This window comes from Syngnathus scovelli, chromosome 1 (assembly GCF_024217435.2).
Source record: "Syngnathus scovelli strain Florida chromosome 1, RoL_Ssco_1.2, whole genome shotgun sequence".
NCBI lineage: Eukaryota > Metazoa > Chordata > Actinopteri > Syngnathiformes > Syngnathidae > Syngnathus > Syngnathus scovelli.
The window spans coordinates 11,260,040-11,287,381 of record NC_090847.1 but is presented as its reverse complement, the minus strand read 5'-3'; the positions used below and the strand labels follow the sequence as shown (position 1 = coordinate 11,287,381).

Sequence of the window (27,342 nt, the reverse complement as noted above, 5' to 3'; positions counted from 1 at the left end):
AAATTAAACTTACATGACCTCAAGCGTTCACTACTAGAGTAGTAGGTGCATTGAAATTTGAAAATTATTTCATTTAATCTGAACGCGATGATCAGAATCCCCAGGTACCAGGTATGATTAATAACTAACAAAAGTATTTCTATCAAACATCTACGGTTGTTGTTCCAGTAGGTGCAGTGGAGGCCTTCAGGTGTGCACTGGTGTCAGTCTTGTCACACGTGGTTCAGTACATACTGTAAACGCTGGCCTCTTCGGGACGAATTTTCAAAAGCGTTTTGCTGCCACCTTAAGTGTCAACGAGGCAATTGCATTGTTCTAAAAAACAGGAATAAACCCAAGTGTTTGACATCATTCATATTTATTGAGAAAACACGATACTGCAAGAGACCAAAATACCACAATCATTTCTATGTACAGTACAAAAAATGTCTGCCCCCTAACTTTTTACAATACAATTTTGCTGATACACATTAATTTTTATTATTGACAATGATTAACGCCACCCACTAGGAACTGTACAATGCAAAAATAACAGACTAATTTGGACCAATGATGGAGAAAAACAAATCTAATTTTCAAAGCATCTTTTCAAAGCATGTCATTTATGAATGGCAAATAAATAGACATTAGTTGGTGATTGGTACACATGAGATGTAAATAAATGTGGGGCAAGGACCGGCATACAGAAGAAAGGCAGAGGACTGATACAGTCATGTGCGTTCACCTCTCTTGGAGAGTGAGGACGTTGAGGCCGGAACCGAGCGAGCACCCTGTTGAAGAGGTCACATTATGACACACTTTCGAGGCTCAGAGCTTTTTGTTGGAGCTACTGCTTGCATTGCTGCTCTCGTGGTAGCAGGTGAAGAAGGGGTGCTGGAGCGCCTTATCCAACGTGATGCGCTTAGATGGATCGTACTCCATTAACTTCTCCAGGAGGTCAAATAGCTGCTGGTGGTCTGTGCTTTGAGACACCATGTAACGCTATAGGAAAGATAGGACAAAGCTTTCAGAATAATCGGCATATATTGCTTTCATAATGTGAAATATCGGTAAACCCTGCAGATGTGAAAAGATGACACGGGTGACAATGGCCGTAGTTTCTTTTATGTTGGATGCTGCCAAGTGCAAGTACATATAGTCAAGATAAAACTTGTTAAGGAAACTTGTGACGTTCGATACCAATAATTTCCTTTCCGATGCTACTAAAATTCAAGCTGTTTCGTTGATGCAGACAAACATATGTGATGCAGTTACATATGTCTGTATCAACAGGTACAAACTGCAAAAAAACACCAACGAATCACTTTTTCAAATAAGGTACTTGTATTCTGCCATTTTGTTAGGTATCAACAGCATTCGCCATTGACTCTACACAAGACCAGACTGTTCAAAAGCATCATTTTTGTCCCTGGAAAGAAACAAAACTTGACTGCTTGTGGCAGCATACATTGGCTTCTCATTCTCACCCTGAGTGGCTTGCAGTGTTTCCTGACGTATCGGCCACCGGAGCTGTCAACATCCCAGTCCAGCTTGTTGTGGTGGAGATAGCGCTGTTTCCTGTACAATAACATTCCCCATGGTTACAGATGGCAACACAAGTGTTTCGAATGCTTTGCTCCAAAAGCTGCCCCAACCTGGTTTTCTGAAGGAAATGTGTAGGAATCGGACCCAGGACCCTCTCCATCATAGCGAGGTGTTCCTTGCTGTCATGCGTCTGAGGGTAAAAACAGAAAGTGATGAATGCTTTGGACAGAACTCTCCACTTTTGCAGCCCACACAGGCGCACACACCTGGAAGAGGGTTGACCCAAGGTAGTATTCGATGAGGATGCAGCCAATGCTCCAGATGTCACAGGAATGGTCCCAGCCAAGGTCTGAAAAACAAAATGTACAGTCCACTCAAGAAGCAGCCACTAAATAACTTGTAGCATTTTTAAACAGACCACCTACCTAAAATGACTTCAGGAGCGCGGTAATGACGTGTGGAAACAACCGATGTGTGATGCTCATGTTCATATGTAGCGTTTCCAAAATCTACTATTTTTATATCAGGTCTCTTCAAAGTCCGTTCATCTCGTTTCTTGGAATGATAATACACGTGCTGATCAAACTGCTCGCATTCAAAGTGAATCCCAATCAATCTTAAATACAATTGCATGTAAGTTTACCTACCTTTGATGGATTGTAAACCAAATCATATTCTGAATCAATAAAAAGAATATTCTCAGGCTTCAGGTCTGTGTGGGTCAACTTATTATTATGCAGAACTGAAAAGAGGCGAACAAAAGACATTTGTCAAATAAATACAGACAAAATAGATCGTCGTGTCATCATCAACTCACATCTAACACCGTGAATAATCTGATGGGCTATTTTCCGGATGTGCTCAATGGGGAAAGGTACGAAGTTGTTCTCCTTGAGGAAATCGTAGGTACTGAGGCCCAGCAACTCAAAGGCGATGCAGATGTGACCGTGGTAGTCGAACCAGTCCAGCATGTGAACGCAAGCGCTATTGGGAGAGGTGGTCATGTCAAGGTGTGTCAATGTTAGCGACAATTAGTATGGCGTGCAGCTGCTTACTATTTGCTCTGAGAATCGAGGGACTTGAGATGTTCAAGCACAGCGACCTCAGACTTTGCTGCGTCGCGGTAGCGATCAATGTTTTTTATGATCTTCAGAGCCACTCGAGCTCCTTTGCTGCAAGACAGAAAGAAGGAAAGCATTAAAATCTGCTGGGAAAGTAGAGTGGCTGACAAGCAAGTCCTGTTGATTCTTACTTTAGGTGATCAAGGCATTCGACAACCTTTCCAAAGGCACCCTCTCCAAGAGTACACACTATCTCATCTACACAAAATAGAGAATGAATGTTAGATACAAAGCAGTGGAAGGTCAAGCGCTGCCGTTTGGCAGCTTCTCTGAACTAAAATAGCTACACTAGTGTAAGAGGCTTTGACAGTAGTTGTCATGAAAAAAATTATGTTTAATGTTACACGAGAAGTAGCAAACCAAAAAGTTACATCTAACGCAAACATGTATTATCTAAATCATATTTAGAAATAATGACCAGACAAGAGTGTGAAAGAAAAAAAAATGTGAACAGTAGGAAAAAAAGGTGTATATTCTATACATCTCGCTTTCAGCATGTCTCCATTGTGATAGATGAGGTGACCCTCGTCATCATCCTCAACACTCCGGGATCTTTTCCTGCTCCTGCGCCGATGGCTCCTCCTCTGCATCGGAACCGCCGCAATCCGCCATCACATCAATAACCCATCAGTCAGCCAGCCAGCCGGCACCAGGCCACCACAACGCGACATCGTCATTCATTCAAGCAGGCCGAAGGGGGAGATGTAGGGGTGGATAGTTTCGGCCCGTTCAGTAACACCGCCAGGCGATTGGACGGAGCAGCAAATTCAAATTCAGCCCCATCGAGAAATTGGGCGCCAGCCACCACATAGTGTGTGTTACAGAAGAAAAACATGGCAACAAGATTTTCAGATGAGACGTTCTCAGAGTAGTGCAGAAAAAAAACTGAAGTGACAAGTCTTTTGTTACATGAATCTTTTTGCAACTCTTGCATTACTGTGTCAATTCATTAGATTTTCATAACAGCACTCATGTTATATCCTCTTTCTCAACAATAATCTTTCTAAGCCGTTATGTTCCTACTTTTAATTATGATTAAAAAAATCGTATATGCATGTCAGATTGGCTAAGTAAAAATGCTAATGACCCTTTTGATGGTTTGTGATACACAGTGCAGAGGAAAGGAAAAGGGGTTACTCATACCGAGGACGACCTGTAGCGAGAGTGGCTCCGCCTGTGCCTTCTGTCTCTGTGTCTGCTTCGTCTGCTTCTTCGACTGCGCCCGCTCCGCCCGGATGATTTGCTGTAATGGTGCCAATCACGGTCTCTGTCCTTGAAGGTGTAGTCACGGCTGTCCTCTCCGCAGGCCACATCCAAATTGCGATCCCAAGTCTCCCTGTCCCGCGAGTCCACACTGTGGTTCAAGCTTCGGTTCTCTAGGTAGAACCTACAAAATAGCCAAAATCTCAGCAGTGCCATAAAAACCCCAATCAATTTCACTTATATTTTCATTTTTTCCTTAATGTATCGAATGTGTTCCTCTCTCCATGCCACAGACATAATTGTAGGTAGAATTAAATGCTGTTCTCAGCATTTTTCATGAATAACGCATAGCGGCCCCCCGCCTTCCATCTTTCTGTATAACATCTTTTTTCATACATCAGATGCAGTCAATACTGCGCTTTTGTGTGTGTGTGTGTGTGTGTGTGTGTGTGTGTGTGTGTGTGTGTATATATATATATATATGTGTGTGTGTATGTGTGTTTCTTAAAGGAGCGTGCTGCTTATTTTGTGCTCACATAAAAAAAATGATAAGAAAATGCTTGGTATGCATCTGCGCAGTGACACACCTGAATGTCTGCGCTGTTTTTTTCAGTACTCACGCACACCCTGGACGACCTAGGAACAGCAGCACTTAGGCCCCACCCCCACCGCACGCTTTAGCAAAACAACTATTAAGTGAACATTTGCCAACAACAAGTTTATTTTACCCGTCATTAGTCTTGTGGTATCGATGAGTTCTTCTATACTTGTTTTCTCGTTCGCTGCTGTGCGAATCCCGGGCCTTCCGTTTGCGATACTCCATTCTTTCTTCCCAGCTGTACTCGTCAATCCAGACACCCGGAGAGTACACACGTTTGCAATAGCGCATCTAAATAAGATTGCAGAAAAGAAATGCACGGTAATCGCTCAAATGCAGCAAATACACCAAATGTACACGTAGAAATAACAGTAAATGCTAGCTCCGCCGCGATGATTTTATAAGGCCCGATGGGTGAGGGAAATATCACTTACTGAAGATATATTCAAGTTTGCAGCTGGAGTTGAAATTTAATGAAATGACAATTGTTTCGAAACATTTTTTAAAAATTCATGCAAAATCGATTTCCTAGAGGCGTTACGTATTTATGAGCGCTAACATTAACGTAGCTAAAGTTCCTGGCAGCCATGTTGGCCCTGCCATCGAGGCGTCGAATATAAAAGCTAACTGGCTAAATTTAGCCGTCGCAAATTGGACTGAACCCTAATGCTTCCAAACAGCCATTTTTTCAACTATTTAACAATTAACCTTACCTCACTTGATATACAAGTAGACCACGGCGCTATATTTTAAGCGTACTAGAAACAAAACTTAATAAAAAATGGAAAATATATTCGACGTCTCTCTCTCAAAGATGGCGAATGCTGTGAATCCTCACCGAATGGCCGATGAGACCACCCCCTCCTTCCGTCATGCACAACAGATACGCCCACGGGACTATTATTTGATGTTCCGGGTTTAAATTTACAGGCACTTAATATTCCACATTGTCACAATTTCAATTAAAAATAAGTTATTTAAATTACTATCAGTCAATATGTTTTGGTTTGTTATTCTCACTATAACAGATTATAGTACCATTCTTTTGGACTAGCGCAACTAAATGCGCGGATTGGAAGACAAATTTTAGAGCAAATTTTCTAATGCTGCGCATTGCCTTGTGGGTAAAAAATGTCAGCGCCCTGTTTGACATTAATGACACACTACCCCGTGTCACGTTGAGATGCCCATAGCTTACCCTTTAGCGGCCTGATTTTAGTTGAATGTGTTCAAATAACTCGGACCATGTCAGAATACGTCGCAAAGGACAGCGTCGCTGGTAAGAGACTTTCACAAGCGGCGATCGCCGAATTGCTGGCAAAGAACTTCGACAAGCTGCCCGACATTGACCAAAAGCTCTTTAAATACGGTGCCGTGTATTTGGGAGCAAACGGGGGGCTTGCCGGCCTGATCGCCAACAGCTTGTACCGCCGAGCCCTGAACGTCACTCAGGCGTCCATCACCTCCAGCCTTCCGATGGCCGCACTTCCCTTTATGACGACGTACATCCTTTACTACGCCACGGTGTCAAACCCTCTCATGTCTGGTGACCTCAATTGCCCCACCTGCGCGCTCATGAGGGGCGCACTGGTGGGTGTGATCGGCGGCGCAGTGTACCCCATCATCCTGGCTTTACCTGTCAACATCGGCCTTGCGTCCAGATACAACACGGCGCCATTGCCGGAGAAGGGAAACGTCCTCCGGTACTGGATGGACCTCTCCAGGCCGATTTTAAGGAAGATGAGGGCAGTGATTCTCCTCCAGGCCTTTTTCGGTACTTTCCTTGGCTCCAGGCACTTTGAAAGCTACCACACACTGGCCAAGATCACTTTTGGTCCGCACGCAGAGGAACTAAATAACTAGAATGTGCAAAAAATACAATTAAACTGCCTATTGACCTAAGATCAAGTCTTGTGGAGTATGATTAGTTTTTACTGTACATAAATTAGGCATGATTTAATTTCATGTGATCACTGCCCTACTTACTAAATGGATGGATGATACAATGATATTACTTGGATGCGTTTTTGGATTTAATTTGTTAGATCAGCATCATTTTGTTTCATGGAATCACTGATTTGTAAAGTCATCAATGAAATTTGATTAATCAACTTCAGGGATGAAAAAGCAGCAACATGGAGGAATGAGAATCATGGAGTATTATCGATGATTGAAGCAAAAGATCTGTAGGAATGATTTGTGATGATGTTTTATGCCAGCCTAAAAAGCAACAAGTCTACTTTTTTATCCTTTGTAAATGAGTTGAATCAAAAGCCTACTTTTAATTTTACCATGTGTCCACTTTTACTCAAGTATCCATACTTTTACAGAGCATGTGTGCTTTTGTCACCTTTTCAAAGAGATTTCGTTATCTTGGGTGTTAGTTGACCAGAATAAAAAAAAATTAATTCGTATACTGATGAGTGATGTCACACCCATCATAAAATATGATATGCTACAAAAGTTATGAACTGTTATATTGTTTGGAATAAAACTGTTCAACAAGCGATAGATGTGTAATAGGCAAACAGTATTTTAGACTTTCCTATTCAAAAGCACAAGATCACCCAAACATACAAACCGGTAAAGTCTCAGCATGTTGCAGAGTTAAAAAGTGGCGGTGCAAATAAAGATCAGTTAAACAACTGAGCATGGCTTACTTTATTAAAGGTTTTAAGGAACACACATTTTGCAGTGATGCTGGAATCATGAAGGTTTCAGTTTGACCCAAATAAAGGAAAACACTGGTGCATCCCATTCTTAAAACACACTCTTGCTAAGATGAATGTGGTGGATGTTGTGTATCAGCGATTGTCATCAAAATCACAGGACAGATGCAAGCAAAACCAATCTTAGGTTGGACGCCACATCTGTGGTTGTCATAACTGATGTATATGTGGGTTCCAGAGAAAGTTTATGGATGAGGAGCAGTTATTAGATTTACAGGAAAATTATTAGGAGAAAATATTGACATCAAGCCTATAATAATGAAGAGGTTGGTTTTAAAATGCTTCTAAATACACTGGTTCCGCTTACTTTCCTATTAGGACATCCTTACAAAGAGTTCCGAAAAGCACGAGAAAAGGGCCAAAAACAAACCCACAAAACACTCACACCACACATAAGATGGACCTGAACCAGTAAATCGATATGGCACGATCGTCCTTTGTTCCTTACCACTCTCCTTCATTAGCATAACACTACGCATCATCACTACAGCTTGCGGTAGGGGTCACAAGGTGAACTCACCTACTGCCTCTATGAAATAACCCACTCGAACATGCCATATCACTTCATATTAAACAAAATACAATAAAAACAATACATCTGTCAGCACAGAAATCTCCATAAATATAAGACAACTGAACATCAGTCAAGAGAAAAGACTTCCTGAGGAGCAGAAAAGTGGGGTCTGAATGTACATACTTGCCTAAGCTAACTGCAGTTTTCCCAAATTCATGGCACAACACATCTGATAGGAGTAAACACTTTAGCAACAGCACATATTACCCCCACCTGCAAAATAAAATGCAATAAATAATAATAAAAAAGACAATTAAATAAGAAGTTCCAGTCATACTTATAATAGGCAATCTCAGTTGACATTGGATGCTTCATGTGGACACCACACACAAACACACGCACACGCACGCACACACACACACACACACGCACACGCACGCACGCACGCACACACACATCAAATGCGTCCCAAACCTCGCAGGCACACACAGCAATTCCTTCACTACAGTAGATCAACATTATAAAACTCAACAGCTGATATGGGCAAACCAGCGCCCTTCACATCATGGAAAATCTCATTACAGTACATTACAATGCAAGGAAAACGTCAAATAAAATAGCTGTTGTGGCTTTAGACCTAAGAGGGGGAGAAAAAGAGAGCAAAGCAAATACCAAAACGGCGACAACATCAGTAGGAATTCGTTGTTATAAAGTGGTTTTCCCTGTAACTGCACACTCCGTGGTAGTAAACAAACACGTCTTCACAGAGTACATAGACATCCTCATTATGGTATTATATCATAATTTGTTCAGTAGCTTCATTATTGTCACATCTTTTTTTTCCTTCGTTACACCATATTCTTGATGAATCCTGTTCACCATCCTTTTTTTATTTATTTTTTTATTAATCTTTTCTTGATAGAAAACACCTAAGTACCAGCTTGGTTCCTTCTCAGTTCATTATAGTGCAATGAGAACATGCGGGCCCTCGCTGGTGAGAGGATCAGCTGCCTTCAGTGCCTCATGTCTTTCCCAGAACGTTTGACCTGGGAGGGAGAACAGAGATGGTGAATGACAGGTTCTTGCCAAACTCTGCTCCTTAACCATGCACACACAGTCGCTATCTTAAAAGTCAATTCAGAATCTTGTTTGACTTTTGGCTTAGAATGACCCCAGAGAGATTTGTCTATATCAAATCACAAATTACATCAGAAACTTTGGGTTTTTTATTTTTATTCTCCTCAAATGTCAAAGCGGGTCAAATTTGAGAGTTTAAAAGTCAAATGGCATCCTACAATATTCCAACAATTACCTGAGAGCTTTCCACCTGTCCTTTTCCACCTGGTTCTCTGGACTCTCACTCTCATAGGATGCAAGGTAGAGTCCTGGGAAGAAGCAGTTTACTCAACATTAGAATGTTGAAACATTTAAGATATTATTACATTAATACCACACCGACATTGTTAATAAAATCTGAGCATTATTATCTTTAAAAGGCAAAATTTAGAGGGGAGGACATTGCTCTCCCTCATCAGATTTTTGAGGTGTCCCCAATGCTGTTGCCCTAAGGGAAAAACAAGTGCACGAGACACTTACCATCCTCACTGAAGATGGGGGCAGTGTGGAGGTAATGTAGAATGGCCTGATCCTCCTCAAATGGACACTCCACCTGCTTCCAGATCATGAATTCCCCAACTTGCCTGCCCAGCTCCACAAATTTCTAAAATAACAATCAGAAACAGAATAAAAAGACAATGGTTTTTGTTTTGTTGCTGGATGGTCACAATAAAAAAAAAAAAAAAAAAAAAAAAAAAAGGATCTCACCTCAAAATTAACATGGCCGTTGGGAAGTCGATTGGCGCATCCTTCATTCAGAAAGTAAATATCTTTAATGAGAAGACTGAAGAAGGGGATCACAATCTGAGGTGGGGAAACAAAAGTGAGGGCAAAGCAAGCGAAAGAGCGAGCGAAGCTGAGAGACAACATGGACGCCTACCTTTTCTCTGTTACTGCTAGCCGTCCGAGAGCGATGGGCGGCACCCCTCAGCGCGGTCCTGTAGTTGTAAAAGTTGCCTGTAGGATCCATTTGATGCTGTCAAGGGAAAGTGCAAGACTGTCAACTTCTGATTAGAACCTGCCGTGGCAGTAGTCGCAAACAAATAAAAAAGTGGGCAAGCATTTATCATTCCCAAGGGCATAGTCTATTAAGATCAATTTATCATTAGGACATCTTACTGTGTGGTGTATGATGGTCTTAGTGAATGGCTGTACAGAATTTCTTACCTCCAAAATAAAGAATTTAGCGGTCTTGGCCTTGCCCCAGGTCTTCTTCAGTCTTGACACAGGACTCATGTTCATACCGGCTGACGAGGGGCGGGAGACATTTTAATTATTAATGCGATACCTTGTAATTCAATCAAGCATAAGATTAGTGGACTCACAGATGATGGCCATGAGCGAGTTGAAGTTTCCGATGTTGAAACACTCTCTGGCCACATCGATAAAAAACTCTATCACGAGGGCCCTCTGTTTCTTTTTTGCAGGCTGCAATAAGCAATGAACAACCATAATAAGTATGGAGACAAATCGATTAGTCTGTTCATTATTGTGTGGAATCTCTCATTAAGCGTTTATTTCACTAAAGGTCAGACGCCTGGCTAGTCCATGAGTTTACTGCCAAAGAAGATCCAAGGAAGCCAATAGTAACTACTGTAGATATAAAGAGCTGAAATCTGAGCATAGTAAAAAAAAAAACATTCTGTTAAGATAATAAAAACAGGATTAGCGTCTCGCATAAAGAGGATGAGTCCATACAAACAGTAACCACTAGAGGGTAGTCACGATTAGTAACAAACCTATTTTAATTTGAACGGGTTCCGAAAAATGAAGCAGATCTATCAAACAAAATGTACACATAGATATTTTTTTTTACAAAACAGTTGTTGCCATTACATTGTTTCGAACTACGCAATTTAAAACATTAAACCAAAACTTTTATATCCACCAAAAGACAGTTTCTCTTAAATATCATTAACAAATCTGTCTAAATCTGTGTTAGTGAGCACTATATCTCCAGGTGTGAGCGGAATCAGCAAAATACTGATTTGACAGCATGATTATTGCAAATGTACCTTTGGCCGCCCACAACACAATGACAATCTAAAATGTTGACAGGTGTTTATACTTTTTCTCAGTAAGTGCACCCATTTCCACTACTCACCATGCAGATCTCAGTTGCAACCAGATAACACAGCCTGTTGAACCACCTGACATATGCCTCAAGGTTGGAGGTTTTCTTCTGGTCACTGAAACATGATTGTTGCTGATGTACACACACACACACACACACACACACACACACACACACACACACACACACACACACACACACACACACACACACACACACACACACACACACACACACACACACACACACACACACACACAAGCAAATACACATGAGTAACGGAAATGCTTCCAGAGGGAATTGCTCTGATGGTAATTAGCTTCCTGTCTACAGGATGACCCCCTGTGCGAACGTAAATGACAAAGGCAGCAGCAGGCTGAAAGCAGCGGTAGCACGATCGATAGCGTGAGGAAGACCGTATGGCACTTCAGAGACGGCAAGCTAATGAGAAAGTAAACCCCAACATTTTTCAACAATGGCATTGTGCTTGTTTTGACCCTCCATAACATAAGTCAATCCAAATAGCCACATGTACATTACTAAAATATGCATGCATTTTTTCTGGAAAGTTAAATTTAACCAAAAATATTAAAACGTGACTTCTGAAAACCTACCCGGGTTCCATCCAGAGGGTCTTTCTGAACGAAAGCTTGAACAAACTCCTCCGGTCCAATATGACTCAAATGTTCCTGGAAAACACACACACAAATGCTTATTTTCATGAAAGTCGATCAATAGGACGTAACCACACATGGACGGAACTCACAGGACTTACATTTCGTCAAAGGGGACGCAATAGTCTTGTCTATTAAGATAATATTGCAAGTATTGTACAAGCTGGAATGTAAACTACTCATTTGACTTACTGTCAACTTGTGCAGCCATCAAACTACAACTTATCAAATTTACAAAGCTTGCAGTTACCGTCCCAAGGAAACAAATGCAAATAATTTGAATGTTAAGTTTGAGCGTGCGGCTCTGTGTTTGGCGTGTTCTGGGGGCGGAAGTGGGAGAGTGTGAAGCTGTCACATCACATACAATCACTGCAGTTTATTCACGTAGTTTGCTGCCTCAGGCGCATGACTGACTTGTGGGGTGATGTCAGCACTCAGACACGGGTGTACACGCTTATACAAACACAACCACCCACACCACAGACACACACACATGGACTGAAGGGACTGTGCACGCAATCAGTAGTGTCCTTTTGCCATGTACTTTGCCTCACTGCATTTGTCTGTTGACTGCAAAATGGAGTGCAGTACTTTGCCACCACCAACAGAGGTGCTGTTGAGCAGAGTAAACCTTAACCTCAGAGCTGCAAGACTGATGTGCCATCCACTCACCGTTTGCTCTAACATAAAAGTAGTGCTTTATTGCCATTTTGTGATATCTTGATGTGCAACAATGGAGCCCAACTATTTTCACTTCTTCTTTCCCACGCATCTCTTCATCTAGTACGTTCCTCACCTACTGGCACATTGATGTTATCTCCAACATTGGCCTCCTCTCTCCAATCTCCCACCAGCCGTTTCTCCTTGCTATCATCTCATTTCCTGACCTCCGTCCGACCCTCAACCTCCTCCCTTCCTCCCCCACTTCAGCTCCCCTCCCTCACCAGTTCCACGTGGGTGAGCTGCTGTGCCAGGGTGTAAGGGTCATTGCAGATGGAGAGCATGTCCTTCTGGATGGGCGGGGGCTTGGTCTTGAAGGCCACGAGCTTGTCGGAGATGTAGGAGGCATTGAGGGAGACCTTGATGATGCTCTCCTCCCCCTGACTCATCAAGGCCAGCCTTTGGCTCAGCTTCTGCAGCACCTGGTTTAAGGTTTTCCAGTAAGCCTGAATAGAAGAAGAATGAGAGGCGAGATCAGTCAGTAAGTCTTAATTAAGGACAATGCATATTTTAGCAGTCGCTTCTCCATCTGCACCAAGGAGTATCATGGCCACCCTGGAAATTAAATCAATACTATTAGAATAAAGTCCACTGGAAAAAGGATTATAAATGTAAGCTATTGGAAAAATACGCTTGAAAGTTCACAAAACAAAGTTTTAGTATTACAAACTTATTGCACTTTTATTTATATTATGAATGGGGAGAAGTCATCATTTAACAAAAAATACAGTTAGAATATCAAAAGCATAAGTAGCTGCATGAAGATGAGGATGAGGATCTTGTGGTCAACACCATAATCAGTTTGACGTTTCAAGTGGTTGTACAAATGTGATGCATCAAAACAAAATCAAATTTTTTGAGTTGCTATATACTGTACCTTGGACATTTGGAAATTAAATATACTATTAACATTTTTCTTCTAGTACATGCATGCTTGGTGTTTTTTTTTTTTTTTTTTCACCATGGCTCAAATATATCTTTAATTGCTATTCTACTGCAAAGTCATTATTTTTCTATTGCAAAACAAGTCATATATGTAAAGTGGTCAACTCAATGCATTTCCACCCAAAAATTGTCAATGATGTAACTCGCAGACATTTCAAATATTTTCTGAAAATGTGATTCACTCCATGTTTTTCCACACATGCAGTTGCAGCCATGCGGTGAGTAAGTGTTTTGCTTCGCTCCTCCCTCCAAATTCTGGTCACAGAGGCCGCGAGGTCAGTGTGCCTCACGAATAAATGACCCCCCCCCCACACACACACACACACACGGGCTGTAAATAGCAACACATTCATCACTGCCTGCCCTTCCCTTCTTTCTGCCCTCAAATCTTCTTCCTCCATCTTGCCTGCTTTTTTGCTAAGATTCCTTCTCCTCTTCTACCTTTCCCCTCTGCTGTCCGTATCCCATCCCCCCGAGTTCTCGGCCCATCCATCCTCCCTTGAGGCTGCACATCCAACTGTCCTTCTTTCCTCACAGCCCTGCTGTACAAAGATTGTGTAACACTGTGATGTGGCTACTCAACCTCACGCTGACACAGTGGTAGTGATTTAGCAGAATTTCTTTCCCCATCACTGCATTCCACATGACAGCTATATAGCGTCTTATGTAATGATGGCCACAGATACGTAACTTGTTTAGAGTGCAGCGTCACTCCCAAACAAAGAGGAAAATAAATATGGACTGACCTCATCGCAGGGAGCGATCCTGTGAATGATGTCTTTAAGGAGTCCAACCATCTTCTCCTCCTTAAAATCAGAGGGGAACGTCTCCGTCCACTCGGTGAGCAGCTGCAGGATCTTTGGACCAAACCTACGCACTTTGGCCTGTTGTTGAATAAGAACAATCATAAAGCGGTCATATACGTGCATGCAGAGACGAGGGAGGATGTGCATTATGGAGTGCCGTGTGGTTTTAAGTGTGCTGCAGTGCTCACCGTATCAAGTGGGCTCTGGTCCAGCTGCTGCTGCTTGATGCACAGCTCACACACGCGGGCCAGCAGCTCCGCAGGAGGGATGAACAGACGGGCGCTCAGCAGGAACGTAAACACATACGCTTTCTGTCAAAGGACAGAAGGAGACATTAGTTCACATGTCAACAAAACATTTCATCTGTAAAGTGAATGATGGTGGTTTGGACCTCGCATATCGCAGTTCATCATCCATGCCACTGTGACCGTTCGGATTTTTATTTTACAATATAAAGGTAAGTCTACATTTAGTGCACGCCTTCGGAGTGGTAGCACGTCGTGCCACAACATGCAAGGCATAAATTAAGTTTACTGGAGGAGAGGCAACGTAATAAACAGCACAAAGAGAACGTCCTTGCACTTTGACAAAGTAGCTTTTTTTTTTGTTGTTCCCGCAGATCAGATCAGTTTGTTTATGCTGCTGCTCTGTTCTTTGAAGGTTTTTTATGACCATAACATTGATGCTAATTTCTGAAAGCCCCTTTATGGTTTTTGCCCTTTATTTTAGCATTAGCTTGTATTGAAGCAAAATTACATTATTTGGTTGAGTTTTTTTTTTTTTGTGTCTAATCAATACATAATGTAAACGCCATCTGCGAATGACAAATACACAGAACTGAGCGAGTGAGTTGTCTTTTTATTTCCAGTGATTTGATATTCCCCCATTTCTTGAAAACAGGAGTGAGAACAAACACTAATACTTGTTTTGAAAAAAGTGAACAAAAGTATAAAAATAAAAAAAAGCGTGTAACAAGTGTATTGCGACAAGATTTATATTTAGACTTTAGGACTAAAAAGAAAGTTTTGCATTTTCAGCAGATGGATGAACTAATAATCACAACCGCACTGGCAGCATTTCTATGATAATTGATGCACTGATAGTAAGGAAAGTGATGTCGCAGGGGATATTTTTCACTTTCAATTGTAAAATAGAATTTATTCTCACATTTTTCTCTTGATAAGCCAAGCATGAACGAATACAAAAGTAGGAAGTGCAAATTTTGGTGCTGATCCAAGTTAAGATTTTTCTGCTTTGTAATGGAGGTCAGCGCTCTACAAAGAGTCATTTAAGTGCCCTTTACCTCAGGGTAGTAGTCAGCAGTAGGCACGAGATTCTGGATGAGGGTTTCCAGTGAGGCAGAGCTGATGGGGGGCCCATCAGCCAGGCAAGCTGCTGGCCCCTGGCCCTCCTGTGCAGCCTCCTCCTCCTCCTCAGGCTCAGCGCAGGCCAGATGGGGGCTGAAGCCACTAGGAGTGGTGAACATTGTGCCTGAGCACACAGTCTGGGGCATTCCTTAGTGGAATAGAACAAAACGCACATAAAAATATATTGTAGGCAAAAAAAAAAAAAACGGAATGAAGATGGAGAGAGAAAACACTGTCATGTAGGAGGGGTGCTCTGTGTTAGCTCCTCTATTTATCCTCCCAGCGCACTTTTCACTTTTGTCGTCATTGCGGGACAGAGGGTACCCCCCGCCCCAACAGCTGTGCCGTCTCCCACATGACAGAAGAACCAATGAAAATATGGGTCACTCAGTCGCCAAGGAAACCAGCTGTAAAACGAGTGCGTGGCCTCCATTTCCACCCTGTATGTCTTTCACTGTACAAAAGCTTTGCGGTTAGGCGCTTTAAAAATTCAACATGTTGCTTCCCTCACTGGGCTGACACTGCATCTGAGCACTCGGCGAACTGTTGTGTAAGATGAGAGATGTGCACGGGTACGATACAAACAGATTCTCTCATGTTCCTCAAGGTACAGTTGTCAGGAAAAAAAAAAAAAAGCTGAGAGAGAAATCTAAAGCAACATGTCATGTTATTCAGGTGATGACAACGCCTATTCTTGCTCAAGTTAGCGAGGGGGCGGGCCACGCAAACGACATTGCCTTCCAAAAAAAAACAAAATACTGTTTTTTGTATTTTCTTAGGTATAGTAAAAGTGACTGGATTTTATTCATATATCAGCTTTAGCAATAATTATGATTCCATTGAACAAAAGCATTGCAATGATATTTTTTATGCAAAATGATTCAAATGTTTAAAATTATATCGCACCACAGTTAAAAGGAAGATTTCATGTCTGACATTACATTGTCTTTTTTTTTTTTTTTAACAAATACAACACGAAAACTGTTTTGACCAAAAAATGCATAACACTTTCATCCATTAAACCTTTAAGTCTATGGATAGTCACAGAGGCAACTGGAACGCCAGCAAAGACAACATAAAATAAGACCATTTGAAATACTACATCCAAATGGCAGCTTCCGCTACAGTTAAAGTATCTGAGTGACAATTGGTGACTTGGTAAGCGCTGCTGTTTTGGTTAGCAAAGAAGTTGAAGCTAGCAGTTAACTGATTAAAGCTTGTGTGAAGGAGCATGTAAGGTTTTTCCAACCTGAAGGTTGACAATTCATCGTTTCCTTGAGCAAAATACTGAACTGAGGTGATTGTGTAAGATATAAATCACTCAAGGAAATGACGATACCGATCAATTAAGCACACCCTCTGTTACTGGAAGAAACTTGAGAATTGCATTTTTTCATCCATGGGTGACCTTCGACCTCCCCCTTGGGTGTCTGGGTTAGGTCAACCCCTCACTGGCACACGTCTCGAGTTTCCTGTGAGAATGGCTCACTTTTTCTTTGTTTAGCGTGCCCCCTCCCCATTTCTTCTGAACGGGAGAACCTCTTCATGCATGTGTACACACCTCGACCCAAACACACACAGACAGGCAAACAAACGGCTAAGGGGGATGGGTGGTCTTACTGGCTTTCTGAAATCTGACAAATAGATGTCCAGCTTCATGCCCATAGCTTCTAGAATATTAGACATCTTAAACAAAATTATTAGATATGTTGACTGTTTTTGTGGAATTAGACTTAAAGTTGGAAAAAAAATCTAAATAGGTCCCTATCTCATGTTTCTCTCTCAAAATGTGATGTGTCACTATCTAAATTAGTTGGTGGTGTCTCTACAGTAACCTCCATTGGACTGCATTACTGCAGAGATGTGGCCTGATATATGAAGGGAACAAATTGGGAGAAACTTGTCTTTTAAATATCCAGCATCCATAAATCATTTCATGTATGCAAACCTTGACAGACAAAATAAAAAATTAAAAAATTGAGTGAGATTTATTCTTTGCCCTCACACTGTCAAAGACTTCCTGTATCATTCGAGATAAAGTATTCTCTATTTACTACTTACCAGCCTGCCTGCTTGTGATTGGTCATTGCATCATAGCCATCCTACAGCAACTATATCTCAAAGCCTGTTTGCTCAGGCAGACACTCCACACATGTAAACCACTCATCAATGTCTGCACCTAAATGACACATCAAGTCACGCTGTACATTTACAAGCACTACAAAATGAGTTACAGAAATAAATGGATTCAATCATTCATTTGGCTATGTTGACAGAGTTCATTAGTCACTGACACTTATGGGAGTGTTTGAGAGCAAATTGAAGGGTGACAATCATTGAAAATAAATGTAAACAAATAGTCTGGGAGGTTGATAAAACGTATTGGGATTTCCCAAGGCACACTCGCGCATGTGTGCTGACTTCTGCCACAAGATTTCCCAAGTGAGACAGTCTCGGCCTCTGGTTTTGCGGCGATTCCAAATTTGAATGGCAGTTCCACGATGTGGCAACGACGCAAATTGTAGCGGATCAAAATACACAGAAGCTTTCATTCAGTCAAAAAATAGATTTCTTGGTTCTAAGTGAGTGAGACGCATACCAAAGAACAGAAATACAGTACACATTACAATACTTGACCATATTTATAATTTCATATGTACATGAAATAGCAAAGCTTGTGGTAAAAATATATGCAAGTGACATACGAACGTACTTTCAAATACTAAATGAGAGCAAGCTCTGGTGCAGGGAAGTCTGGAACATATCTCTCAACTCTATTTCGACTTTTGACAACATTATTATTCTTTGACTATCCTGCTTTTGAAAGTTTATCTCCAAGTTGACTAAGATATCAAGCATAGAGACACTAGTCTCTCTCAGTGGCTGTCACTTTGTATTAACGCTGCATGAAAATGCACACAAAAATACGCAGCTAAGAACAGGTGAGTGTGGTGCTGTGACCGCAAAACCACAGCAGCCCTGCTCTCAGTCTAGACTGAGAGCGTCATTGTCCAAGCCCTTTTACGGCGTGCATGGGAGCGTGCATGCGTCGTCTGAGCTTCAGTGGGCCTGTTATCTTGGCCATCGGGGGGGGATCCGCTTGCTTTGTTCGAATTTGATTAACACAATGGCACTGTCTGGAGTCATTTATTTTATCAGCACCTTTGGCTGTCTGTCTAGTTGTGTGTTTGTGTGTCTAGCTGAGAGTGAGTAGAGCGGAGGTGTGTCACCGTAGTGTGGATGAAACAATGGCCTAAAACCTGAAGCCGTCACACAGATTAACAGCATAGTTTTTCTTCTTTGGTTGCGTAGTCATTGGTGAAACCTGTTTCACTGGATAGAACTAGCACAACACACACGCACCCCTGTGTATGTACGTGTATGTAAGGCATAACTAGGTTAAAAGGAAGCAGACAAGAGGTTTAGTCAGTCCCAATCGAATTGCAATCTGACCTTTGTCCTTACAGAGTCAGTAAAATGGTGGTTGAAGGACTGACTCTGTACTATCCATTATCACATTGTGGTGTTTTTCTCGTAAAAAAAAATTGAAGGCTACATATTGGCTTTATCTGCAAAGGGGAATTTTGGGAGGTTGTGAAAGAGAATTCTAAGGTCATCGTATTTATAATCACACAGGAACCCTGCTAAATTATTTTGCCCACAACGATGATAGTCAAGCAAAAATTCCATAGATAATTTACACAAAAAGAATATGCCAGACATATCCTCAAACAATATAATTCACACACAAGGGATTAGTCGATAAATCAAAGGTTAAGAATTCTGATGATTGTGCAGATTTTACTGTTAATTAACTGTGCAGGTAATCAATCGAGGCAAACTGGAGTGCAAATTACTGTCCCATGATTAATTTCTCATAAGTGTTGCAGAGGAGTCAAAATAAGGAAATAACGCTTACTGGCTGCATAGACGCGTCAGATTCACAACACTTGACTATAAAGACCAAATGTCATATACACCTTCCTCTATCCTTTTGTCAGCTGTGCAAATGACTTCCTGAAAAGCTCCAGAATGTCACATACGCTCTTAATAATTGTGTCCCACCTCATCATTGATCTTCAATTGTCACATTCGCACTATATGACACTATGGCTGGATGTGCTTTCTTCCATAGATGACTTCATAGAAAACAGCATGTCGGAAGTTCCTTAAGGGGCACATTATGAGATTTAAAGGGTTCTTGACATGTGTTGCTTCTGCAGATACTTCCTTGTTCACGGATGGGATAAGTTTAGAAAAGGGGCAAACTGGGAAAAATTGTCTCTGCCTACACAAATTTAGCACCCACGTGATGGCTCCTTTAACACATGGCATTGTCCTCTATTTTGGGAGCGTGCTCTAAAAACGTGCTTCCTTGTGTAATTTTGGTCCTGACACTGTCCCTACTTGCAAATCCACTTGCATGCTCCTCCATTTATTTCCCAGTCAACATTCTGCTTTACTGAATGGTGATGTACACATGCAACACTAAACATGTAATAGAGCACCCTTATGTTCATCCATTGTGGTTTGTGGTGTGTGTTTGAGGAGGAGCGAAACCCACAAACAAATGAGTTCATTGTGCCTTGAAGAAAAAATAAACTTGCATGCACACTTGCACCCACGCTGCTACCCCACATAGGATTGAGTTACCGCAGAGGCATTTCTGCCCCACCTCCCCACACACACTCATTCTCCTCTCAGGCAATATGCTTGGACACATGTTGGGGAACTCAAACTCATCAGGGACACCCTCCCTGCGTCCCTTTATTGTCATGTTTATTGTCATGTGACTCAGAGTAGGCAGGTCAACATAAGGCACCTGTTCCACAGCCACCATCCGACTGCAAAGACCACTGGGAATTCTCCTCCACAGCCCCGCCAAGCCATCCTCATTCTTGAGCGAGTTTGGACACAGTTGTGCGCAAGCATATGTGAGGGTCATGTGTATGGGCTTGTACGAAAGGGCTGAAAGAGTTGCGAGTGTAACTTAGTCACACCTTCACTGTAAGTGAAACCATCTGTGCTACTATTCAGCTGGAGAGGAGGAGGGGGATACAGTATATCTTTTAGACACTATGCAAAGGCAGGCTGCATGGCTTGAAAGGTACAGGACAATGTTGTCCAAATGATCCCCATTCATTAAAAATGAATGAAAAGACTGTAATGTATACTACTGCTGGCCGGGACAGTAGTTGGCAATGGTTATTTGTGAATGAAGACCGAAAAGCATATCAATCACATCATGTTTGACAAAAACGAGTGTACAAAGATGCTGTTCTTGCTCAAATTTTCAGCATCATCCCCTGAATGAATGTGACTCCCCGTGGCAAAGAAACATAAAGCAATAAACACTGTGAGTGCACAGCTTCATGGCATTGATGTCTGGCGCAATCAGCCCGCAGCGACTTTCCCTCCGTGCGATCCTCTTATAGTCCTTTCACTCAAAATAAAAGAAAAAGAAAAGTAGCGCAGGTTGAATAGTGATCGAAACTTTGACTGCTGGAATCTTGTCGGTTTTGCTTCGCTTATGGTGGTACTGCCGCTGCTGTTTTGCTCTTGCTGGTGTCACCAACACAACCAACATGGAAACACAACAAAACCCAGCTGATCTAGGCAATTTTTTTTTCCCTCTCTGTAATTTTATGTTTTTGTAAAGCACTATGTTACCGCGAAAGCCTTTGTAAAAGTGCTATCTAAATAAAGATGCATTGTGTTGTATTTAGCAGTGCCATGACTAATTCTGTTGGCTGCAACGCAACAAGTGGACACAGGTTGATTATACCCATTGTCTTCCTACTGAATTTATGTTTATAATTTATGTTATGCCTGCCACTATATGGCGCAAGTAGAAAAGAAATATAATACTTGAAATATTAATAATAATGTGAACATAATACTTGTACCTTTATCCTAACCATTCAAGACATGATTTTACTAAAAGTCAGTACGTAGCAAATTGACAACTGTGAGCACAAAACCGAGAAACAAACCAAACTGTGGATTTTATGAACAGTTCCACCCTTAATATTTTGCAATTCTTTTTTTGGTTAAGTGTTATTTGGTATTTTTTGCTGTTTTCCACCATTTTTACGCAGTTGACAATGTCAAGTAAACAAATGGCCAGATTGCATTCCGTTCCTTGTCAATTACGCTTCACTGGACTGAAGATGAAAAAGACAAGTGATCAGCCTAAGTCTTAGGCTGATCACTTAGGCCCTAAGACAAAGCTTACCATTATCTAACTCGACAACACCACTTGAAAACCACTCTACGTGTAAAAAAAAAAAATAAATAAAATAAAACACAGTTTGACCTCTTTTTTTGATGGGCTGTATAATGACACTCTAAAATGAATTGAGTGTCTGACATTTTATGTGCATCTTATTTACACATAATTGAAGCTGAGATGAGGTATTCGCTTGGCGGTGACAAATCTTATCTGTGAGTGTCCTAAATCTGCCATTCAAAATAGACATAAATCTTTGAAATGGAGTCACGTATTCTTCCAAATATTCCAATCTGCAACTATCCCTGAAAGCAACATAAGATAAAATAGGGGATTTTTTTTCTCTCTAAATACCAACATTTTGTCCCATTTAATAGTTAGTGAACGGAAGAATGAAGAAACAAAAACAAGAGCAAATGCTGAAACACATGCGTGCATAATGCCTCAAAGTCTGTGTAGGTTTCATCTTAATGAGCCTACGCGTGTACACACGGACAAACACAGCAAACCTGTACAATATGCAAGCATGACGCTCACAGATGCAAATCTAATCATCAGACGTCTACTGGAATCATCACGGCTGTCTCTTGTACAGATGAGATATCTATCTGCTCATTACGACTCTACTACGGGCAGATGCCGCGCACCGTATCACGACTGATGTATGACGTTGATCTGTAATTAGCGTTGGGGGAATACACAATCTGCTCTGATCGTAATTCTTGTCCGAATATGATTAAGGAAAGCACAATCATTAGTTGGCTCGACCCAAGAAATCAATATATGAGATGTAGTGAGATGCTTGGATCCAGTCGGATGCAATCATATTGAATTGCTTTTTCAATCCGGCCCAATGCATGTGCGTCAATTGCAATGCGGCTGCAGCAATGGTCGCTCTGACTATGTGAAGCGTTTCCATGGAGTCGAGGCTTCTGTTGGGAGGTAATTAGATGCCTGTTGAATTACCCACTGTGCCTCCTCACACACATATATGTCTCTCCTTGTATTCCATCAGAATTCCTCTTCGTCCTTGCTTTTTGACCCTATATCGAGGCGCCCCAGTCTTTTGACTCTCAGTTCAGCCGTCTGATGAAATCATGTGAGCTCTGTCAGGTGCACCATCAAAACATTCTGTCCTCCTTTCTAATCATCAGTCCATTTTCTATGCCACTTATCCTGTTCAGGGCCACAGTGGGCTGGAGACTTCCAGCTGACTTCAGGCCATCAGTCAATCAAATGTAGAATGGAGCGGGAAGTGACACAATGCTGCCCGATTGACCCCGCCCCCGCGGGGAATTGCAAGTTGAATGCTTTTTCATCATTGCTACTCCAAAGCCATATAGGATAACTGACAACCAGTTGCAAAATAAAATGTGCAGACATGCAAAAAAAAGTGTTCTTAATATATTTAATTTCTAATAATGAATTTTTCAATGCATGTTCATTCCAAATCCCCCTAAAAATATTAGGCGTACTCACTTAGTATAGGGCAGTATAAGACCCAATGCAAGCGCAACTAAAAATTTTGGAACGCGTGGGGTTGTTATCAGCATTTCATGAAGACGTGTTTGTGAGGGGGGATATACTCAAAATGTTTTTTTGTTGTTTTTTTTAAAAATAAAGTTTCCCATCCCTGTGCTACATACTGTGATTTGTCAAACTGAGGTATTTCCCCATTGAGCAGAACCACTTGTAAGATGTTTTGATGATGAGGCAAAAATGCACACTGGGCTTTTTTTTTTGTTTGATTTTTCACTATTTATGTAGAATGAAGTTCCTTTTCTGATTGCAAAACCTCCTCGCAGGAGACCTCCTGAAAAGGTTTCAGTTCCTATCAGACATACAGGATTTGGTATTGAGACACTACCATGATAGCTACATGAAATGAAAATGAAAGGATGGATGTTGTTTAAAAAAACAAAACAAAAAAAGAAACTGTTGCCTCTTGTCACTCGTCATTATTACGTCCCACTCTCCAGGCATAATCAATGTTGTTTCCCTCTCAGACACTTTATTAGTGAGGCAACAGAGACAGGCCGCATCAAAACAACAGAAATGATAGTTTGTATTGTATGCTTGAGATTTTTATATAGCACAGCGACAAAAATCTGAATATTGCAAATCACTAATTGGAAATATGGAATTGTATTAATTCATCCATTTGCCATTAGCACTTGTCCTCATTAGGGATAAGCTGAGCCTATCCCTTCTGCCTTTGGGCAAGAGGCAAAGAACACCCTGGACTACTCTCCAGCCAATCACAGCATGACAGATTAATTAATTGATTAAAAGGATTCCCAAGATCCTTTGGGATTATATCAATTCCCGGCATATGCTCTTTCCTATATTGCTGTTTTGATTGCTCTGCCTCAAGGCCATGATGGAATCATCTCATGTCTGTGGAATAGACAATTGGAATTCCTGCACTGACGCACACGCACGAGCCTCGGCTCTCGTACACCGCGCAGGGCCATAAACCTTGCGGCGGCGATAAAGCTGTCATTGCAAACGTACGACCGTGTCTCCCGCCCCGTCGCCCTGCCCCAGACAGTGAAAGAGTCGCTGCCCTCTTCTTGCAAACACACTGAGAGGCCTCCAAATCTGCAGACCTGCCTCACAGTCTCATTAACGGCAACACATCTGGTGTTCTCTCCTCGCCAAAGTCAAGTTGCAAGGAACAACATTTTGCTGCCTCGGTCTGTATGTACCTGCACACTCATGTGATGTTTGTAAACTCAAACCCTAGTGTTCTAAATAATCACTTACAATTATGTTGAAGCCTTGATTACTTTTCTGTCCCATCACTAAAATATATTACATGTGCATTAAGATGTACCAGCCTCTCCTATGAGTGAGCTTGACTACTCTATTACTCTTTTTAAATTGTACAACAATGCCAAGTTGCGGGAAGCTGCAAAGCCTAAATTGAATGGAGTTTTAATTAACAGAGTTGTTATCAAGTCATCACGACTGCTGTGAAAAGGTCTTTACGGCAGGAAAGCTCGCAGTTCAGATGACATGCGGTTCCGACGACAACAACAACACACAGCCAACATAGCTATGAGCAAAGACACATTTGTGAGTGAGGCATTCAAAGCGGGAGGAAGCTTCAAAGTTGCACAAACGTGATGAGAAGCACTGAAAGGTTGAGAGGAGCTGAGGGCGTGGGAACGATGCACGCAAGTGGCTGGCTTGACTGGTAATATCAGCAAAAGCCCGAGTTGGACTTGCTCCCCACCTAACCTGTTTGTGACAGAGCTCGCCTCGCACTTGTGCACCTTGCAGTAAGCTGCCAAAGACAGATAACAAATCCTCTTCGGCTTGCTTTGCCAAGCTGCTACATCAGTCAACCTGAGGCAAAAAAAGACTGCTTTAGTGCACCGTTCAGATTTTATTCATTTCCTACCTTATAGAATGAATCCCACCTATGCATCTGTTCAACTTGATACACAACATGCAATTTACACCTGCACAAGATGCCAATGATCTTGCTCATTCATTCTCGGATTATTATTGTAGGTGCTGGGGAAATCTATCATCCTGAGAAGTGTTTCTAACCCTTGATATTTTAATTACATCAATACACAACAATGGGCATGCATCAAATTGATCTGCCAATGAAAATTACTCATTTGTTAGCCCTTAAAGGTGCAACAATTAAATCGACAACTGATCGATTTTCAAATTAATGGATAACTATTCCTAACCGTTAATTGTTTTAAGACGGCTTTTTAAAATTATACATTTTCCCACCCCTTGGATTTTCAGCTTCTCAACAGTAATTATGTATATATATATATATATATATATATATATATATATATATATATATATATATATATATATATATATATATATATATATATATATATACATACACATGAGTGCGCAGGTGTACCTTCTGTTCGACTCACCTTACAAAAAGAACATTTCCACTCTCACTCAGCAGTGTGACGATTCATGAACGGTCGATGATCATCATCTTACTCAAATACCAATTAAAGTCGCTTAAGACGTTCACATACGCACACGCGCTCGCCAAGCATCGTTTAAGTGCAATTGAAAATTGCCATCGTCAGGTTTCCACAGAGGAAACGTACTGACCGAGGGCGTGGACTAATACAATTACGTTAATAAGGATCATGTAAAGGGTGTTCTTACCACCACTACACTGCAAGTCCCATTCTTGATCCGACGTGTTGCTATCCGATGTAAATACGAGGGGGACTTCCAGATATCACCCCTGATTTGACGTTCACGCAGCAGCACGATCACACTCCAAAAAGGCAGCGCAGAGTGCGTAAATGATGTACAAGAAGAAAATGTTCCTCTGGAGTGGAGCGGACGCAATCCTGTCAGGTGGGGAGGACGAACACTGGAGAATCTGACAAGGTGTCAAAGTGGCTCCCCAAAGGTGTGGCGTCCGTCCTGCTCCGCGTTGAGACGACACGATGGAGATTATCAACACGTCCACAGTGCAGGAGATCGGACACGAAGGGAGTGAAGTACTCGCAGTCATCAAGCCAGGAGAATAACACGCGATACATCCGGTCCAGACCTTCACAATAAATAAAACAGGATTTTGGACTCCACAATCAGTGCTTATTAACCACATTTTGTGAAGGGGCGGTACTATCATTATAGATTAGTATTTCCCAACCGTTATAATTTACTTGTCTGAAAATTACATTGGTTAACAGCAAACCTTTTGTGAACATATTTCTGATGTGTTTTTACTCTTATTTATTATTATTATTTATTAGTTATTGTTTTTTTCTAGCACACCAGGTTTTTGAGATATTTTAAGTCTTGTTTTTAAGTTTGAGCTACAAAGTCTTGCACAATGCGAATTTTTCTCTGCTTTGTAATTCATATTACTTTTCATTACGAAAAACTTCTACCTGTTACTGACTCCAAACCCTTAACTCATAAATACTACTAAATAAATTGCTATATTATTATTATTATTATTATTATTATTATTATTATTATTATTATTATTGGCGGCATGGTGACACTGGTTAGCACTACCTCACAGTTCAGTGGTCGTGCGTTGGAGTCCACCTCCGACCCTGCCTGTGTGGTGTTTGTATGTTCTCCCCGTGCCTGCGTGGGTTTTGTCCAGTAACTCTGGTTTCCTCCCGCATTCAAAAAAACATAGGCTCCAGCACCCCTGCAACCCCAGTGGGGACAAGCGGTACAGGAAATGAAAGGGAAAATTATGATCATTCTTTTCAAAAGTAAACATAGAAACATCATTTTTCAACATAATTAACAGATTAGAAAAGAATAGAACCTCGGGGGCGGGTTGGGGGGGTGGCTTAATCTTAAATCTGAAGATATAATTAAATGGCATCCAGTCCTAATCCTGAGAACCCCCCACCCCCACACACATGCTGATTACATGGCATGACATTGACATTAAAACATGATTGACTTACTAACCAATTGCTTCACCTAATCAGCAAAAGTGACACATAAAAATGGCAACGCACAAACATCGGTTGGAAGATTAGGAAACAAAGACAGTCAGTTTCGTTTGCAATCTCAGGGCGAGCGTTTCCATGAGCACTGTTTGAGTGACACTCTCAGGGTCATCTCTCCAATGGGACCCTGACATTTTGAGCCCGACTATATTTGCACTGAAACTACAGTTAATGAATATCATTAACCTCATTCAATAACACAAATGGGGAAAAGCCTCCTCGCTGAGAGAGAAACC

The 27,342-nt window shown here is 41.5% G+C and overlaps 3 protein-coding genes across 5 annotated transcripts; 1 reads left to right on the top strand and 2 right to left on the bottom strand.

Annotated features, from left to right (window-relative positions):
- Positions 1 to 341: 341 nt before the first annotated feature.
- Positions 342 to 5,327, bottom strand: clk4a (CDC-like kinase 4a). The gene is made up of 13 exons (XM_049744259.1): positions 5,160 to 5,327; positions 4,577 to 4,737; positions 3,789 to 4,032; positions 3,127 to 3,229; positions 2,777 to 2,843; positions 2,580 to 2,696; positions 2,342 to 2,508; positions 2,172 to 2,266; positions 1,950 to 2,079; positions 1,791 to 1,873; positions 1,635 to 1,714; positions 1,467 to 1,557; positions 342 to 981 (listed from the first exon to the last, which is right to left on the bottom strand). Exons 2-13 carry the CDS (start codon positions 4,735 to 4,737, stop codon positions 808 to 810), a joined length of 1,512 nt encoding a protein of 503 aa, XP_049600216.1. The 5' UTR covers positions 5,160 to 5,327; the 3' UTR covers positions 342 to 807.
- A 212-nt stretch (positions 5,328 to 5,539) lies between these two features.
- Positions 5,540 to 7,095, top strand: tmem126a (transmembrane protein 126A). The gene has a single exon (XM_049744589.2). It carries the CDS (start codon positions 5,692 to 5,694, stop codon positions 6,307 to 6,309), a length of 618 nt encoding a protein of 205 aa, XP_049600546.1. The 5' UTR covers positions 5,540 to 5,691; the 3' UTR covers positions 6,310 to 7,095.
- On the bottom strand, positions 7,089 to 26,167 carry LOC125983230 (ras-GEF domain-containing family member 1C). Of its 3 annotated transcripts, XM_049744280.2 has the most exons (15): positions 25,782 to 26,164; positions 24,864 to 24,971; positions 15,328 to 15,539; positions 14,213 to 14,335; positions 13,965 to 14,102; positions 12,498 to 12,719; positions 11,494 to 11,568; positions 10,910 to 11,011; positions 10,131 to 10,233; positions 9,973 to 10,052; positions 9,686 to 9,781; positions 9,514 to 9,609; positions 9,286 to 9,409; positions 9,002 to 9,074; positions 7,089 to 8,735 (listed from the first exon to the last, which is right to left on the bottom strand). In XM_049744280.2, the coding sequence occupies exons 3-15, from the start codon at positions 15,535 to 15,537 to the stop codon at positions 8,711 to 8,713; spliced, it is 1,467 nt and encodes a 488-aa protein (XP_049600237.1). In that variant the 5' UTR covers positions 15,538 to 15,539; positions 24,864 to 24,971; positions 25,782 to 26,164; the 3' UTR covers positions 7,089 to 8,710. The 3 variants fall into 3 exon arrangements, with proteins under 3 accessions (XP_049600237.1, XP_049600227.1, XP_049600248.1); XM_049744270.2 differs by lacking the exon at positions 24,864 to 24,971 and having other exon boundaries at positions 25,782 to 26,167; XM_049744291.2 differs by lacking the exons at positions 24,864 to 24,971; positions 25,782 to 26,164 and adding an exon at positions 25,535 to 25,707.
- Positions 26,168 to 27,342: the final 1,175 nt, after the last annotated feature.